Genomic DNA, 17,442 nt, shown 5'->3' with positions numbered 1-17,442 from the left:
TCGGCCTCTCTGTGCCTCAGTGTCCTCATCTGTCAAAGGGAACGATAGTACCCCTGTCACAGGGCTGTATTGAGGATTCCGTGCATTAATTATATGTAATGCACTGGGAGCAGTTCTATATACTATCTTTGCCATCCTCCAGCTGTCAAATACTCCAGCTCTCAAATACTAAGCTAATCTCTTTGTCGCACCTCCTTAACATGTTCTCCTGACTAATTATCAGTCGCCGTGTGTGCACTTCTGTTTGCACACATATGTCGTCATATACATATGACCACATCTGTGTAGCTATGTCACAGGATGGCTGTGAAGAACGTCTCAATTCTTAATGTAGTTTTGACGGAAAGGATGTGTCTCAAGCATGATATGGTCTGAAACTTTATTAGCAGACTTAGAAATCACTTAGGTGGATGGAAGGAAAGCAGACCGGCTATGGAACATGTGGTATGGACTAGATTTGGTGCTACATTAAGCACTTACATCCATAATCTCAGTAATGGCAAGGTAGTTATTACTGTAGCCATACTTGTAGATGAGGAAATGGAGGCTCAGAGAGGGTAATATGTCCAAAGGTTGCACAGCTTAAAGCTGCAGAGCCAGAATTTAAACATAGACCTACGCTAATCCAAAATCGGTGCTGTCTCCTGTATACCAAAATAAGCAGTGTATGTTGCCTTTGGAAGGGTTTCAAGACATGGGGGTGGTCGGGGAGAGAAGCTCGGTATGACATAATATCCCTAACCACTAACCTGCTGGAAGATGAAGTGTGTGTCCTGAAGGTTAGGAGAGAGAAATGGTGAAAAGATGAGGAAGATGATGTGCTCAGACAGGGAACAGCGGTGCCAGAGATCGCTGCCTGGAGCAAGACCCAGAAATTGTCCGTGCCCACGAAGCTAGGCAATTGGGGAAGCATTGGGAAGATGGGGAAAGACAGTTATTCAGAACCTCTACCCTCCAAACCCCTAAATCACGGTAAGCTTTTGAAATGAGCACTATTTCTCTCCCTTCATCTTAGGGATCTCAAAGGCGTGCTTGCTTTTTCCAGCCATCTCCCCTTGCCTCTTTCCCTTTCTGCTCCACCTTCCCTTCAAGGGACAAAGCCTTTCGTTTCACAATTAGAGATAAAAGTCTTGAAATGCAGATGCCTTGGGGAATTTATGTCTGCCAGGCACAGAACCATTTCTGTATCACTGCCTCCCTGTTCTCCTCCCCCTCCCCACAGACAGGCTAGAATCACCTGAAAACATGAAGCATAGCTTGCCACTTCTTTGTGAAGATCCCTTAATGGCTTCCACTGCTTCAAGGATAAAGCCTGTCTGTTCTGGTTTGCAGGACTGAGGGCTTTCCCAGGACTTTCACTGCTAAAACTGGGAAGGTCCTGGGCAAACCGAGATGGTTGGTTGCCCTAGCAGGGTTTGCTATGGCATTCAATGCCTTTCACAACATGATCCCTATTTTCCCAGCAACACTTCCCAGCTCTGCTCACCCTTTCTCTTCTACCCTCTCCACCTCCTCTGCAGCCTAGACACCATTCCCTGAAGGCACTCCCTTGATTTCCTGGGAAGAAAATCAAGGTCTTGATTTCCTGGGAGAGAATGAGTAACAATTACATCCTGCCCTGGTCATTTTATTGACATGTGAGTGTACCCCCGCCCAGGTCAGGACTAGGGTGAGGCAATCGAGGTACAGTGAGTACCTCCTTGTATCTTGCACCCTAGGTGCCTTCATTGCCCCACCTTAGTCTCAGCCCGCGTTCTCCCTATCAGATTAGGATTTCTCAAGGGCAGACCCCAAGTTCTTACTCATCTTTATATTCCTAATGACTAGCGCAAGGCTGGGCATGGAGTAGCAATCTAGTTGAACAAATATTGTTAGTCCCTTCTCTGTTCCAGCAGGGGAAGGAAAGGAGAGCCAGGTGGCTTTGGGCCCATTGTCGATGGGAGAAGGGGAAGGCAAACTGAATAGACTTCTCTTGGCCTGGGATATGAAGACAGCTTTTCATCAGGGGGTTCTACCTTTGGCATTGGGCTGATTTGGGGCTCCTCCCACTTCTCTGTTCTCCCCCTCTCAGTTCTCCAAGGTACCATTTTTCTGTCCTCTTCTCTTGCCATTCTACTTCCCCGAGTGGTCTTGTCTACTTCCAGAGCTTCAGCTAGGAACTCTTTGCAATGACTTCTAAATCGACACCTCATACATTATTATACATAGTGAAATAAGTCAGACAGAGAAAGACAACTGCTGTGTGATCTCACTTATGTGTGGAATGTAAAGAAACAACTCATAGAAACAGAGTAAAATGGTGGTTGCCAGGAGCTGGAGGTGGTATAGGTTAAATGGGGAGTTATTGGTCAAAGGGTACAAACTTTCAGGTACCGGATGAGTCAGTTCTGAGGACCTAACATACAGTATGGTGACTACAGTTAACAATACTGTATTAAATACTTGAAAATTGCTACAAGAGTAGATCTTAAATGTTCTCACCATACACACAAAGAACATGGTAATTATATGACAGCATGGAGGTGTTAGCTAACATTACGGTGGTGATCATTTTGCAACATGTTTGTATCAAATCATGTTGTACACTTTAAACTTAGGCAATGTTGTATTCCAATTATATCTCAATAAAGCTGGAAAAAAATAAGATTCCCATATTTCCACCTGCCTAGTAGCTATGGTAACATCTAGTGTCAATAGTACTCTTTCATATCCATTTTCTCATCTGACCTTCGCAAAAATTCTGTGAGAAAATCAGGGCAGAATATAAGTGCATTTTTGTAGGTGAGGCTCAGAAAGGTAGGCTTGCCCAAGTTTCAGTGGCAGGGCTATGATTAAAAACTCAAGTTGGAGTGTTCCTTCTGCTATGCCCTGTTGCACAGCTCACCACATGGATGTTTTTCAATGGAGTCTCCAACCAATGTGATCAAAACCTCAACTTGTTGCCAACCTCTTCCTAGCCCCGCCGCTCAACACCCCCCTTTTCCAACTTTGTTAAAGGCATCTCTCCCGATCAACCTGCGATTGATGGATGCTTCATGCCCAATTCTTCCCTCCCCCAGAGCCTGCAGACTTGACCTTCAAAATGTCTGCAACTCATTTGAATCCATTCCCTTTTCCTTCTCTATCCACCCCCATTGAGGCCCACAGACTCTCTTCGCCACCCTCCTTTCACTGATCTCCGGATCTTTAGAGCTGTCCCTGCCCCCTCCTTCATTGTTCTAGGGACCTCCTCCCTAAAGCTACAGATCTGATCCTGTCATTCCCTGGTTGGAAAATCGCAGCCTTTAATTATGCTGATCTCCAACCCCTCCCACTTACTCTGGGAGGCCCAGGTCAAATGCCACCTCCCTCAGAGAACTCGCATATGACCTTCCTGTAAACCTGAAATGAGTCCCTTATTCCTCTGCTCTACATGCTGGGGATATGATCCTGGTCGAATTAATCCTTGTCTTCTCTGAAGTGTCTAATCTAGGTCCTTAAACATAGTAGGTCCTTAAAAAATAGCTATGGAATTAATTTTTTCCTTTAAGTGTTCGGAAACTTGTTTTAAAAAGGACCCTATTCCTAGTGGATTCATTCAGTGAGGTGGCTACAAATGATTCTCAAACTGGGGTGGGACACCTCCCTTCTTCACATCTGTGTCCCTCCCCCCTCCAAACACTGCTCTCCCTCTCCCCCACAGAAGGCAAAAAACAATTTTAACTCTTTATTTGAAACAAACAATTCCAGAGACAGAAGGTTAGTTGTGACAACAGCTTCTCACTACAACACAAGGGCGGGCATGGCTCACTGAAGGGACAGGCCAGGCACCTCAGAACAATATATACAATTTAAACAGTGGCTAAACTGGTGACAGTTATAAAAACACAAAAAGGCTGGGGCACAGCAAAGCCAACAGGGAAAGAACTGGGTACCCCCTTTGCTGGACGCTAATAGTTTTCTGGAACTACAAAGGCAAGATGGGGAAGAGAAAAAATGTAGGCATTAGGGGCAGGACCCATGCCCACGGCTCCTCACCTATCCTGACCACAGAGCCCATCCTGCATGACCCAGAGCCCCCACAGGCTTGGCCTGGCTCTTATGATGAGGGAAGAACAAGAGTGGGGAACCCAGCCCCAACCCAAGTGAGAAGGTAGTTTTTGCCTTGGGAACTGTGTCCATTGAACTAAAGGGAGGCCGTTATAGAAGGGGGCTAAGCATGTTGACACATGGCTCATGCCAAGATGGCAGAGAGAGAGAGACAAACACATAAACCAAGGGGGCAGGACTCTGCTCCCCATACTTCGAGTCATTCTCTGCCTTTGAGGAAATGAAAGCATTTGGAAGCTTTTTAAATTGCAGCACCCAGGGTTGGTGCTTGCAAGGGTAGGAAGGGGGAATGAGGTGGTGAGGGGATTCCAACAACCAGTTATCTTATGGGAGAGGAAGTATGTGTAAGCTCTGTGTTTTAGGTAAATGGTCCCCTCATTACTTTCAGATTCTTTCATACCTTCCATACAAGACCCTTGAGCGTGGTATTGGGAGACAGTAGAGAGGGGAATGGGCACAGGGCAGAGAAGGCAGCTGGGTTCTTCCCTTGGCCAAGCCTAGGAACAAGGGGCTTTGCCTATGTGGGATGGGACCATCAGAGCTAGCAACACTCCACCCAGAGTGCGGCCCCAGGAGAAGGGCTTTACTCTGAAGCACAACAAGAATGGCCTAGATGGTTTCTGCCCATCTCTGGGAGACCAGCCCCCAAGCACAGAGGACTGGGGCCCCATTGTTGTCAAGTGGTATGGAAGTTGATACAAGCCAGGGGTTCCTAGGGAAGGCAGGGAATGGATGAGTAGAAAAGGGCAGCCAGGGCCCTTCAGAAAGAGTAGCATTGGTTCCTGGGCCAGTGACCCTGTGGGGCGTGGCTGCCGGCCACACACTGCTGCGAATGATGGATGCGAAGAGCACACAGGCTCAGTCCAGGTCCTCCTCTCCAGGACGACCCAGCTCCTCATAGATCTCACGTACAGCCAGAATGCGGTTGAGCATACTCTCCAACATGCTCCGGTCCATGGGGATCACAGAGTACCAGAGAGGCGACTCAGCAATGCAAGAGCGCTCGGGTTGCAGGTAGAACACATCGTTGCGAGTCCGGAGGCTTTCGGGACTGCAATGGCAGGGGTGGGACATGTCAGTACTGAGGCAAAGTGGATCCCTTGGGCACCCACGCTAATGCCATTCCTGTCACTTGCCAACTCACCATTTTGACAGATAGAATTCATAGAACTTGACAGGGCAGCGCAGTGGGTTCATGCGGTTCTCACGCTGCTCCAAGATAGGAGCTTCGTCTTCTCTCTTCCGTTTCCCTGGACCCGTGTCTGCAGAGGAGGCAAATGACCCAGACTTGTTAAAGGCATAGTCTCAACGAGCCACCTCCAGGTGCACCATGCAGGGCACAGGGGGGTGGCCTCGGGACACACAGTAGACTCAGATAAAGAAACAAAGGCAGAAGAGTGGCTCAGTGTCCCCCCACAAGCCAACGTCCTGTCAGGGTGTCGCTCTGCAGCCCTCCTGGGTGTACACGGCTAACATCTCACTTTATGATCTCCCCCAGGATGATTTCCTGAAGAGGTGTTCTTAGAAGTTGTATACACAAACTGACAAAAGAGACCCCACTGTGAGCTTGTCCTTGCCTTCTGGGGTAGAGAAACTGTGATGGCCCACCCCCAGGACCCTAGTCCAGGTAGAAGCTCAGGTCCAGAGAACGGACCATGAGGACTGCACTCGGGTGGGTCCGGTTCCTGTTCTGCCCAACAGCAAAGAACCACGGGAAGCCAGTCAATCAGCCTGGCGACTGTCCCCACGGCCGAGACAACCCAGCAGCTTCCCATGTGTCTGCTCTTCCCCAAAGAAAGCAGGCAAGTAAGGAAATTGCCTTGCAATGAGGAAAGGCGGGAGGCCCAGTGACCATACTGGGTACTTGCTTACGCAGCAGCCACTGCCCATCAGGTGCAAGGGCTGGCTGCCTTCACCTTTTGTGCAGCCAGTGGCAAAGGATCGGGCCAAGCTGGCAGTTCAGGGCAGGCAGCGGAGGGGGCAGCGCCGTACCTCGCCCTTTTCTCTGGCGGACCGGGGCATAGTAGCGGATGCTGACCACCTTGGTGGTGCCCCGAGGGGTGGTGCATTTGCGGGACTGCCGCACCACGTTGGTGAAGGAGAGCTGCATGTGCTCCTCGGCCGTCTGCAGCCCAAAAAACTTAGTGTTGAAGAACATGAGGGTGTTGAGAAGGACAAAGGGCGAGTAGACCCCCAGCTGCTTACACTCCCACAGGTGTTCTTCCTCCACTCGGGAGAAGACTGTATCTGCAACGATCAAGGGGAGAGGCCGGTCAGGAGCCAGCACCCACCCAGGCCTGACCACATCTGCTCCCACATGCCCTGCTGACAGGCAGTTCCATTCGGCAAGTGAGCGCTGTCCAGAAAACCCTGGCACCCCGCTACGGGACTCAGGACTGGACGGGGCGCTTGGTGCTTCTCTCACTGGCCTCACATTATCGGCAGGGAGATGTGAACCTCCAGGCCCACAAATTCTTCCTCCTTTGCAATGACGACCGAAACCCAGCCCCCCGTATGTGGTCCCAGATAGTTCTTCCGATCTGAGTCTGGAGCCCTCCTCATGCTCAAGGACACGGGCCCTCAGCCCCGAGCCACCCAGCTCCACGCTCCTGCCGCAGACCCCTCGTGATGAGTGGCAGACCAAAGAGGCTAGGGCTTTTGGGAAGCTGTAGCTGCAGACTGGGAAATGGCACAGGGCTGCTAAGTCCTTGTCCCTTACTGTTGGGGAGGAGTGTGGGCTGCCAGGTACTGAGAGACTTGTTGAGTTCTTGAACGAAAGTCAGGTAGTAAAGGTCCGTGAAAATGTTCACCATTCGGTTATTTTCCAGCAAGTACTGGAGAAAGAAAAAGACACACAGGAAGCTAGACTCGAGTTCCTAGCGGAAAAGACGGTGACGATAAAGGCCCCAGGCATGGCAACTGTGATAATTAGGAAATAGAGGAAAACTGCTGCCTGACTGGGTGACCCAGAGTACTTTTCCCCAGGCATACCTCCAACTGGGGGACCGAGGCCGCACTGGAGGAGGAGTCGGCTTAGAGACATCACAGGTGGTCCTTCATAAGCCCAGACCTCTCCCAGTGGGAACTACACAGTACCCTGGCATCCAAGGGGCCCAGCCCGACCCATCCCCTGAAAGGCACAATGGGGACCCAGGGAGCAATGAAGACTGCAATGCAGCTTAGCTTTAGGAGGGGTATTGATATGTTGTCCTGCTTGGAATAGGACAGAAAGGCTGTCTGCTCAGGGAAGCAGACAGGTGTGGAGAGGGCAGTGGGACCGAATCGTTTCCGGTGGAACGCTGCCTGCCGTGTTGACAGGGACGGCAAGTCAGGCGGTGTGCAAGGGGTACCTGTTGGATGCCGAGACACAGATAGTAGATACTGTCAGGTTCGTATCGTTCACCGTTGGGTCGAGTGATTTCTCTCACAAACTGGGCCAGACCGTAGTTGAGCTCAGCAGCTGAGCAGGCCAGAATATCCTCTTTGATACGCATAGGTTTGGCTGCAGTGATGTGTAGTGGAGGTGGATGGGATTAAGAAAATGTCACATGGAGAATTTCATTTCATCCCACCATTAACCCCTTCATCCCTTAGTCACATCATGCTCCAGAACAGAGCACCAATGAGCACAAAAGCCCTAAGCCTTGAAACGCAGATAGCATCTCCCCATATTCTGTTACTCCTCCCCACCTCACGGGACCCCCGTAAGCACTCACAGCCTTATGACAGCCCTGCCGCTTCTCCCCAAGCCTGTCCCCAGCCCACACTTACGGCCAAAGCGCAGCTCATCACCCTTGCTGGTTTCTCCATTGGCATACTTCGACTGTACCCAGCACTTCCAAGCATTGACACCGTATGAATAGTTCAGCCCAGTACAGCTGGGCTGGCTGCTCATGGAGTCCCGGGAACAGCTCTCTGAAAGCACCAGCCGCTTTTGACCCTACAGGGGAAGAGAGAGGACGGGAGTGGTGGAGGTAAGGCCGAGGGCAGCATGGAAGCTAGTCAGGACAGTGTTTACCGCCAGGGGCCTGGGGGACTGATGGAAGAAGACAGCAAGCTTCCTTAGCACAGAGCCCGAGGACCAGCTCCGATGATCTTGTGAACTGGGGACAGAGCCAAGTTTGGCTGCACCTCAGTACTGCTTGGTGCTGGAGAAAGGAGGTCAGGGAAGGGCAAACTAAAGCCACTGACTTGGCTACAAAAGCACAACCGCCCCCCCCCTCTCTCTCTCTCACACACACACACACACACACACACACACACACACATACACACACACACTCTTCTGTGGATAGAGCAGCCGCAGCCCTCACCTTCCTCATGGTGCGGGGAAGGTCTTGTTCAGTAGACACGTCCTCGGGCCCTACCAGGCCACAATCAAAGAGGAAGTCTACGCTGGGGTTAATGTCCAAAGGATCTGTTGGAGGGGAAAGGAAGGGAATCAATTTGTAACATCTCAGCCGTGTACCTCCCACCCGCTACTTGCCCACCTGAGTGGCGATGAGCCTCCCAGACAGCTCCTACTGCACTCGCAGGAGCCAGCAAAGCTGGGCCAAGAGTGTGCTCAGAGGCACACAGATGCAGACTCATAGGAGGGAGCGCTTGTACCACCACTGACCTGCACACGCCAACGTGCTGAAGATGTAAGTCTCAGCTTATGTGTTTTACCACGATTAACAAAACCAAGACAAGTGGAGAACTGGGCACTTGTCCCAGTATTTCTGCTGTTGCTCCCCGTCGCTGGGTCATGAGCAGCACTGCTAGGGTCATGCTCAGGGTCATAGGGAACCCTCCTTTCCTGACGGCACAAATGCCACTGTACTTAGTGGGCACGCCTCGAAGCCCACTCACTCTTGGGGAAGTCTGCCTCCAAGTCTTGCCCAGGCTCATCCAACACGTTAGCCATCTTGACAGCCATGGCCAGGACATCATCTCGAGCCGGCCCAAACAGGTCACAGTCTTCCAGAAGTCCCTCTGCACTCTGGTTGCTCACAAGATCTGGGAGGCACAGAAGTCGGCTGTCACTGCAACTCCTGCCTAGCGCTCTCACAGGCTTTCGGGGACTCATCTCCACTCTCCCCCCATCCCGCTGGGTACCAAGGTTGCCACTGTCCACCCCCTTAGGCAGACAGACTGGCAGCACCCTGGCTCCCTCATCGCCGCTGTCCCTGGCATACCACAAAGGTCAGATGAGGCCTTGTCTAACTCCTCCGCCTCTGCAATCATTTCTGCCATCGCCAGGATGTCGGCCTCCAAGGGGTTTGAAGGGATCTTCACCTTCAGCTCCTCAATGGTCTCCACGATCTTGTCTGTGCTCTCCAAGGTAGTGGGCAGGAACATGGGCACAGGCACCTGGGGACACGAATCCCAACTGAACGCCAAGGAGCATGCAAGCACGAGAAGGCCAGCTGCTGAGAGAAGGGCTGGCAGCGTGGTCACCATCCTGGAAGGAAGGGATACTCACCGGGATGGGCATGGAGAAAGGCACCGGGACTTTCTGGCAGTACAGATGCATAGGCACTGGTACGAAGATGGGCACCGGGATGGGCAGCACGATCACCTGCGGCTTCCACTCTTCTGTTGCCAGGAAAGGGGTCTTCTCAGAACCCATCAGGTAGGTCACATCCCCCCCAGGGCCTGATCTTGCCTGTCGCCCCAAAAGTGCTAACACTCACTCATCATCGCAAAATGGCCCTTGCCTCAAAGGCTGAGCCGCCACTCTGTGATCCCAGGACGGCCATATCCAGGACACGGGCCCAGGGCTGGAGGCCCAGGACTGCCAAGCACAGCCGGTGGTGTCCAGCTGCCCTGGCTCACCTGTCTGACTCCCTTTGGACTTCATCTCCACCTTGCAGGAGACCCCTCGGTTCTGCATCAGTGGCTTGCACATAGCCGCTTTGTTTTTGCGGGGTGTTGCTGGGGGTGGTGGGGGTGGAGGAGGGGTGCAAGCTGTGGGAGCCGAGCGGGGCTTTGCAGGGATCTGCAGGGAAAAGGGAACGTCGGTGCCACCAACTGCTCGACCCTCCTCTGAGACCATCCTCCCCCCACCCCCGGCTTTTGCACTGACCTTGCCCAGATTCCCAGTTTCCTCTGGGGTCTTCACTGTATTGCTGTTCTCCACTTTGGTTTGCGAGGGTGTCTGGGACTTCGACTCAGAAGCCTGACCTACAGATGAAAAAAAAGGAATGCTCCCTCTGCAGAACTAGCTGTCCGTTTTCCTCGCCCGTTCCCAGCAGCGCTTCGTTAAAGGTACATCAAATGCAAATGGGAAGTCTAGAATTTCTCCTCCCCGTCACTCCAGGTCTAGTCTTCTCTAGGCCCCAGCAACAGTGGCCAAGATTCTTTGCTCCTACCTGGATAGGTACTCATTCCCTAAGAATACATCCTTTCTAGAAAATCAGTGGACTCTAACTCTGGAAACCTTTCAACAAGATGCCCCCTAGTACCTGCACATTCCAGAAGCTACAAGACAGCATGGTACCAGGAGCGCTAACCAGGGCTGACAGGAAAGCAAGAGAGGAAGCAGACAGAGACGGGGCTTGGGTTAGCAGAGTGCGTGCGCCCCCGCCTGACTCACTGTTCAGGAGGCTCTCCGGCCCGCTCTGAGTGTCCAGGTTGGGTTGGTTCTGCTGGCTGTAGAAGCGCAGCAGACACTGTTGATTGCAGAAATGGCGGATCTGCCCACGCCAGTGGATGGTCTCCAGCAGCTTCCCCTGGCGCTTACAAGCATGGCACCGGGCAGCCTGAGGGTGCCGACAGGAAGGTCAGACCTGAGTCCCCAAAGCATGCTGCGCCCCTCGGAGGCCCCGAGATCAGAGATCGGCCCACACCTGGTCACCACACAACAGCCCGTGTTCCGTGCTGCGCTCACTTTCCCCCGTGTGCCCCCTTACCTTGCAGTACCACAGCAGGTACTTGCTTTTACAGTCCTCGCTACAGAAGTCCCAGGTGCTGCCATCCAGTTGCTCGGTGACGCCGCGCTGGCAGGTCTGGGAGCAGTAAGTACAAGTGATACAGCAAAGTCCCAGCTTCTTAGTGAAGTCCTGTTTGTATAGCAGCACGCAGCCTGGAAAGAATGCAGACACACAGAGATGTCCACGCTGTGAGACCTGACCCCGTCAAGGTGCCGCCCCTGCAGCCTCTCCCAAACAGCCTCTCAGGCTGAAGCCCTAGCCCCACTGACTGCCCGCTTCCAAGCCTCCTCCTTTCTGCGCCACTGGCCCGTGCCCCATTCCCTTACCTTCACTGCAGAAGCTCTTCTCCACCCCGCTGAATCGGAGCTTCTCATGCAGGAGTTTCTCCTGCCGGCAATGCTCACACTGGGACACCACGCCCCGAAGTCGCTTGAAGTCCTCACAGCAATCACGGCAGCAGAACTGGAACACCTGGTCCTGGGATGGGGGCACAGGGCAGGGAGAGAGCTGTGCCAGCTGCACCCGGCGAGAGCCAAGCGGAAGGACCCCTTCAGACAGATGTCTGGTCATGTGGCAACATGTGGGCAGGGTGGGGGTCTTACCTGCCAGTCCAAGACCTCAGGCTTGCCACTGAAGAGGCTGTGGCAGTAGTGACAGTTCAGGTGAATGCCCCCCTCAGGGCTTGTGCGCTGGAGGGAAGGAAGACAAGTAAGGGAGGGGCACGGCTGTGTGCTGTTGTGGGGAGAGGAAGTCCGGCTTGTTCCTTGCTCTGCCCAGGCCTCCCGACCCCCTTCTCACACCCTGTTCGGGTGCCACACCCCTGTCCCTGGTCCAGGGCCTGAAGTACCTGGAACTTGGTCCAGCAGCTGAGGCTGCAGAACTGGTAGACTGTACGATCGACCTTGTTGTAGTAACAGGGCTCAGAGAGGCTGCGGCGGCAGAAGCTGCAGGGTCGGGAAGGGCCTGGGGCACAGAAAGAAAGGGGAGAGAGGGAAGGAGGAAGAGCGAGAGAGAGACAGAGCACACAGAGGTGTGAGGCGCTGCAGAGAAGGACAGGAAGTCCGGGAAGATGTGCCTGGCTGGGCAGCAGGGATTACTTCAGAAGAGGGGAGTATGGGGTAGAAGGAAGACCAGCAGGGGTCTCAGAGGAGAGGGCTTGGCACCTACCAGTGAGCCCTGCCTGCTTCACTTTGTAAGAGGTGGTACAGCAGAGGGAACAGAACAAGCTCGTCTTGCCATTACGGTCCACATGTGAGAGCATCTCAAAGTTCTTACACAGGGTCTTGCACCAGACACATGGGTACACACGTGTGTTTTTCTGTGAGGATGGGGAAGGAGAGGCTGAGGCTGGATTTGTCCCTTCACTTTTATTTTTAAAATTTTTAAAACATGAGATATTTCAAGCATACAAAAAAGTATAGATGATGATATAACAAAGACCTGTGTATCCACCAGCCAGCTTCAAAAATAAAACATAACAGATACAATTGAAACCCCCTTTATTTGCTTTATTCCTCCCAGCTCTCGACCTGTCAGGCACCTTTATTTATGGCCCAAGAACCACACCCCCTTCCAAGGCCCTCTAGCACTACTCCCTCGGCCCCACCTTCTTGTACGCCCCCAAGCACGTTGTGTTGCAGAACCGCTTCTGTTGGCCCTCGTGGAAGAGGAGCTCGGGGCCAGGGCTCCCAGTCTTGGTGTAGATGTAAGCGCCACACTGGTCACAGCAGTTGGTTTTCAGTCCCTTGTTGGCCCGGAATTTGGAGAAGCACGAATCGCTGCAGAGCCGGTGTACCACACTGCCGTTGCTGACCTCGTGCAGGACCTGTCACACACACACGCCCTGAGCTGGGGCCTGGCCACCACCACCCACCCACTGCAAGGACAGCCTGCCCCCCTCACCCTAGACCTTCACAGCAGACCGTGCGCCCAGGGACCCCCCAACCTGCACATCAGGCTGCCGATGTGATGCTGAGGTCCCAGGAGGGAAGGAAGTCGAGCTGCACACATCCTGGAGAAGCTCTATCCTTGAATACACTCCCGCCAATGGCTGCCTTTCCTCCCCAACCCCTCCGCCACAGGGCCTGGCCCCTGCAGCCCCAGGATTGCAGGGGCGGGTCAGGGCTGGCCAGGCTCTGTCATCAGCCCCTAGAGCTTCCTCACCTCTCCAGTCTTCTGGCATATGCTGCAGCGAGTGGCATCGGCGGGGTCCCCAGCCTGGGGGATGGGGCGCTGCTGCTGGGCCTCATACAGGGAGAGGCAGACGGACGTGCAGAACTCATGGAAGGAGCCTCCTGAACCTGTCTGTGCCACAACCAAGTCCTTGGTGTTCCAGATCTCCCTGCAGGTGGGGACGGGTGTGAACATTCACTGGGTACCACCACCGCCATCTCATGCCATCAGCTTCCACCCCTGCCTGGGATTCACAGCTAGAGTGTGCTCAGGCCTCCTTCCCAAACTGCCTCCCTCCCAGTCCCACTCTGCTGGTTTCCTGTGCTCCATGCCTCAGGGTAACATGCCCCTGGGGCCCCAGCAGGCCAGGCCAGACCAGAACGTACTTCTTGCAGAAGGTACAGGTCTTTTTGCCCGAGGGCTTCTTTGAGAAGGTGGTGAGACAGGATGAGGAGCAGAAGAGCTGAGGCAGCCCCTTGCGCTGGTAGGCCGTCTGCCCCTTCTGCAGGGGGGTCCGGCAGTGAGCACAGGTCATCTTGGTGCCCACCGAGGAGCGGCCGGCCCTTTGCGCCACGCTGGAGCGCAGGGACATGCGTGGAGAGCGCCGGGGCCGGAATGGCACAAAGTCCTCATCATTCGGATCGTCTACCATGGCATCAGAATCCTCGTCTGACACTGGAACTGACGGGGTGGGGGTGCGGGGCATCAGAAAAGGCTACCAGGCCAGCTCTTCAGCCACCCCCCCCTACACCAACAGGTAGCCGGCTGCTCATGGCATCCCCTGGGTTCTTGCCTTTACCTCCCACCCCAGCACATGGCACTGGCATTGTGGGCCAGTGGTGTCACTGTCCCTTAGTGACTCTGTCATCTCCCAGGGAGGGGGAGGGAGGGCTTCTTCAGGGACAGAGATGGCACAGCTGAAAGAGGAAACTCCATTCTTACTGCTCTTGTTTTCAGTCTCCCCCACTGCCCCTGGTTCCCATGCCAACCCAGAGGAGAGAGAGGCACTTCACACTCCGCATGGAGCCAGGAGGTCCGTGGCGCCACATCCCACTCGGTCACACTTCCTCAAGTCCTACTCACTGCTCTCAGTGGAATCCACAACCTCAGGTTTTGGAGGCTCCGCTCTCCGAACGCGCTCGCTTCTCTTCTGCACCTTGGGAACATGGGAGGGAAGGAAAGCTGACACCAGGCCAGGCTGAAGGGCCAGCGGCACTAGAGCAGGCTTGGTGGGGTGCTGAGATGGGGGGGGAGGGAGAGCAGGGACCCTCGGCCCAGCCCTTCGCAGGAGGGGAGAAAAGGAAGCTGGACTTTCTCCCTAAGAAGCAGGAGATGCAAGAGCTCCCTCCTTCCTCCTAACTGCTCACACAGCCCTCCACAGAACATCTGGGAGGCAAAACGAAGGGTCTGTCCTCCCCAGAGCTAAAGGGGGAACCAGACTCCTTCCAATCCCCTCCCCCTCACCCTCTCAGGCGGCTTCTCACTCGCCTTCCCAGTCAGGCCATCTCCTGCAAAGGAAGCAGAAAGCAGCCTAAATCTTGAGCCTGCCCTCACACCCCTCCTGGCCCAACCTCCGCCTCCATTCCTGGGGAAGAACTTACTCAAAACTGAAAGGGAAAACTCGAGTGCCTGTGGCTTCTTGGGGCCCCTCTCAGGGTTACCTCGAGCTCTGCACTGAGGGGAGGGTGGTGGTGCAGCTATTGTCCGTGAAAACCCCCACCCTTCCCACCAGCTGTTGGTCCCAATCATTGGGACTTGAGAAAACACAGGTAACACACCTTTCATGGAGAATTTACAGTTTACCAACAAAAACCAATTAAGTCCCCGAAAGGTAGATAGGAAGGGGAGAAGGAAGCAGTAAGGTATGGGTAGGTCCCCTGGACTCAGGTGGTTACATAACTGCTGGGACCCTGGTCACAGCCTGGAAGGGAACAGCGCTAGGCAGATCAGGGAGAAACCAGAGCGTCTCCAAGTCTAGGCTGCCCCTCCCCTCCCAGGCACTGACTGGTAAGCTCTGCGTTTATTTCTATCATCCCCTGAACTCATGACCCTATTTATCATTCATCAAACCCAGAAACCCCACTCTCATCTAGAACAAAACAGCTGGAAAGATCGGAGAACCAACAAGCCTGGGGTCCTCCCCAAATCCTGAGGGAAGGACCCTGGCACCAAAAACCCACTGGGGGAAGAAAATGGGCATCTTTCCCACCAAATGCACTCCTCCAACCCAGCCCCTGAAACCTCAGCCCTATGCCTCCCCCACAGCAGCTGAGCTTCTCCCACCCTTAGCTTCCTTACTCTTCCTCACCGCCACCTCCATCCCTCCCTTCCAAACCCCAACTCCTTCTCCTCCTCTCGCTCCACCCTCTTCCTTCTCCCCTTACTTTCTACCTTAACACACAGCTGCCCCTCCTTCCCCCCACCCCTCTCCCCAGCCTCAATTCTCCATCTGAGTAGGCAACCTACCTGGCAAGGAGGGGTGTGCAGGGGGGCTAGGGCCCCCAGGTTTGCTTTGAGAACTGTTGATTCCATCCCCCAGAGTCTCTCCCACGGAAGGGCTGGGGGGGCCATTTGGGCTCTGTGGCCGCCCTTGGGGAAGCTCCTCCTCCTGCCCAGGGGAGCCCCTTCTCCCTGTAGCTATGGAGGTGGTCTCCTCTTCAATATGTGGGGACTGCAGGGTTATTGGAGAATCTGGAGCCAAAGGTTCTAGCAGCCCCTCGGGTGAAGAGGGGTTTGCCCCAGCCTCTGGGTCAGGTGGCACCACCTCAGGGGTCTGACCCCCTGGTCCAGGCTCTAGGGTCTGATCTCCTGCATCCCATGAAAGGGTCCCCTCAGGACCATGGTCCACCTCTGGGGGGGAGGGGGCTTTATAGAGCAGCCCCCCCAGCCCCAGAAGCTCAGTGGCTCCATCCAGGACTCCGGGGTCTTTTTCCAGGCCAGCAGGGGTATCAAGCAGGTCCAGGGCTCCTGAGGATGGAGAAGGGCCAGGGGGAGCCCATCCTCGAGTTGGGGCAGTCTGGGATTCCAGTAGGTCCTCTCCAAATTCCATGTCTACTGGAAGGTCTCCAGCCAGGGGCTTCTCTGGCAGGGTCAATGGGTCAAACGGACTGGGAAAATCCCTGGGGTCCATGAGGATGACTGGATATGGGCTGTAGATCAGGGGTAGAAGAGGGGGCAGAAGAGGTGGTCTTCACCACAATTCCTTCTTATATAGGCTCTGGGACACACCCCATCATCCACTTGGACTTCTCCTGGACAGCCCCCACCGCAAAGGAGAAGCATTTCCACAGGCTCTAGTCCAGTGACCACTCCCCCCACCACATACAGCGCCCCCTGTGGGGAGAGGCGTTCCCCGCCCTGGCCCTGTGCCCACACTCGCCGGGCAGTCCGTGGTTCCACCCGTCCTCCTGCCCCCTCCACCCCACTGCAATTCCCAGTTCCCCTCCCCCCTTACCTTTCGCCCCCCCCCCACTCGGGCTGAACGCCCCCTTAGAGTCTCCTAGGGCCGTTGCCACCAGGAGCCTTTCCCGCCCCCGCGATCTCAGTTTCTATACCCCCCCCTCCTAGAGCCCCCCAGCTACCCAGTCGTTACCCACCCTGTCTGGCCCCACCCCCCCGCCCCGCGCTGCACAGTCCTCCCTCAGCCCTTCCCTCGCCCCCACAAACTGCCCTTCCTAACCCCTCCCCCCCAGTTATCTTTCAGGGTCGCCCACTTCCTCGGCCCCGTCCCCCTTTCCTATTGCTCCCCCAGTCCTCCTTCTCCTGTTGCCCACCCCCCACCTCAGGCATTTACAGGAAGACATTTTGGAGCTACGATCTCTCCTTAGACCCCCCTCCCAGCTACTGCGAAATCCCGCCAGCAGGTTCGGTTCGGCTTGATCAGGCCCGACCCCTACCTGCGGCAGGGTTAGTGTAACGGCTACAAGCCTAGAACTGCAGACAGCGACGGCCCCGCGCTCCTTCTCCACCTCCCTCCCTAGCAGCCGGGACAGGGGTCGCGGCCCCTTTAAATGGCAGCGCCGCTCACGGAGCCCAGCGCTCTGCACCAGGCGGGCGGGCGGCTCCAGTAACCAACCCCATTGGCTGGCTCCGGGAGGGGGCTCGCGAGACAGCGCCGGCCCCCGGCGCGAGACTCCCAGCCCAGTGGCCACCTGGAAATTGCGGAGTGGAGCTTAGTCGGTGGAGATGGAGCTTGAGCCCCCGCCCGGGGCCCCGTTAGTTGAGGAGGAAAAGATAGGCTCTGGAGCTTTGTAGCCCGACCCCGGGA

At 54.8% G+C, this 17,442-nt stretch overlaps 1 protein-coding gene across 2 annotated transcripts; it reads right to left on the bottom strand.

Moving 5' to 3' along the window:
* Nucleotides 1-3,691: 3,691 nt before the first annotated feature.
* On the bottom strand, nucleotides 3,692-17,204 carry ZMYM3 (zinc finger MYM-type containing 3). Of its 2 annotated transcripts, none has more exons than XM_081041729.1 (25): nucleotides 17,072-17,204; nucleotides 15,642-16,324; nucleotides 14,640-14,683; nucleotides 14,259-14,331; nucleotides 13,562-13,856; nucleotides 13,167-13,344; nucleotides 12,610-12,828; nucleotides 12,171-12,321; nucleotides 11,851-11,966; nucleotides 11,606-11,692; nucleotides 11,330-11,480; nucleotides 10,983-11,155; nucleotides 10,667-10,832; nucleotides 10,157-10,254; nucleotides 9,907-10,069; nucleotides 9,554-9,666; nucleotides 9,267-9,441; nucleotides 8,941-9,087; nucleotides 8,403-8,506; nucleotides 7,861-8,029; nucleotides 7,440-7,591; nucleotides 6,809-6,923; nucleotides 6,082-6,336; nucleotides 5,234-5,351; nucleotides 3,692-5,140 (listed from the first exon to the last, which is right to left on the bottom strand). In XM_081041729.1, exons 2-25 carry the CDS (start codon nucleotides 16,303-16,305, stop codon nucleotides 4,948-4,950), a joined length of 4,119 nt encoding a protein of 1,372 aa, XP_080897855.1. In that variant the 5' UTR covers nucleotides 16,306-16,324; nucleotides 17,072-17,204; the 3' UTR covers nucleotides 3,692-4,947. The 2 variants fall into 2 exon arrangements, with proteins under 2 accessions (XP_080897855.1, XP_080897856.1); XM_081041730.1 differs by having other exon boundaries at nucleotides 14,259-14,325.
* Nucleotides 17,205-17,442: the final 238 nt, after the last annotated feature.

The sequence above is a fragment of the Rhinolophus hipposideros genome (genome assembly GCF_964194185.1).
Source record: "Rhinolophus hipposideros genome assembly, chromosome: X".
In the NCBI taxonomy this organism is placed as follows: Eukaryota; Metazoa; Chordata; class Mammalia; order Chiroptera; family Rhinolophidae; genus Rhinolophus; species Rhinolophus hipposideros.
The sequence above is the reverse complement of the archived record's forward strand: the minus strand, read 5'-3'. Positions and strand labels throughout refer to the sequence as shown.

What these genes read in the sequence shown, in the direction of transcription:
- ZMYM3 (XM_081041729.1), bottom strand. Translation starts at nt 16,305, where the DNA reads ATGGACCCCAGGGATTTTCCCAGTCCGTTTGACCCATTGACCCTGCCA. An exon ending in GTGAGAAGCCGCCTGAGAGG is followed by an intron (nt 14,332 to 14,639) that starts GTGAGGGGGAGG and finishes CATGTTCCCAAG; the next exon opens with GTGCAGAAGAGAAGCGAGCG. An exon ending in GCCGGAGAGCCTCCTGAACA is followed by an intron (nt 10,255 to 10,666) that starts GTGAGTCAGGCG and finishes TTTCATCTGTAG; the next exon opens with GTCAGGCTTCTGAGTCGAAG.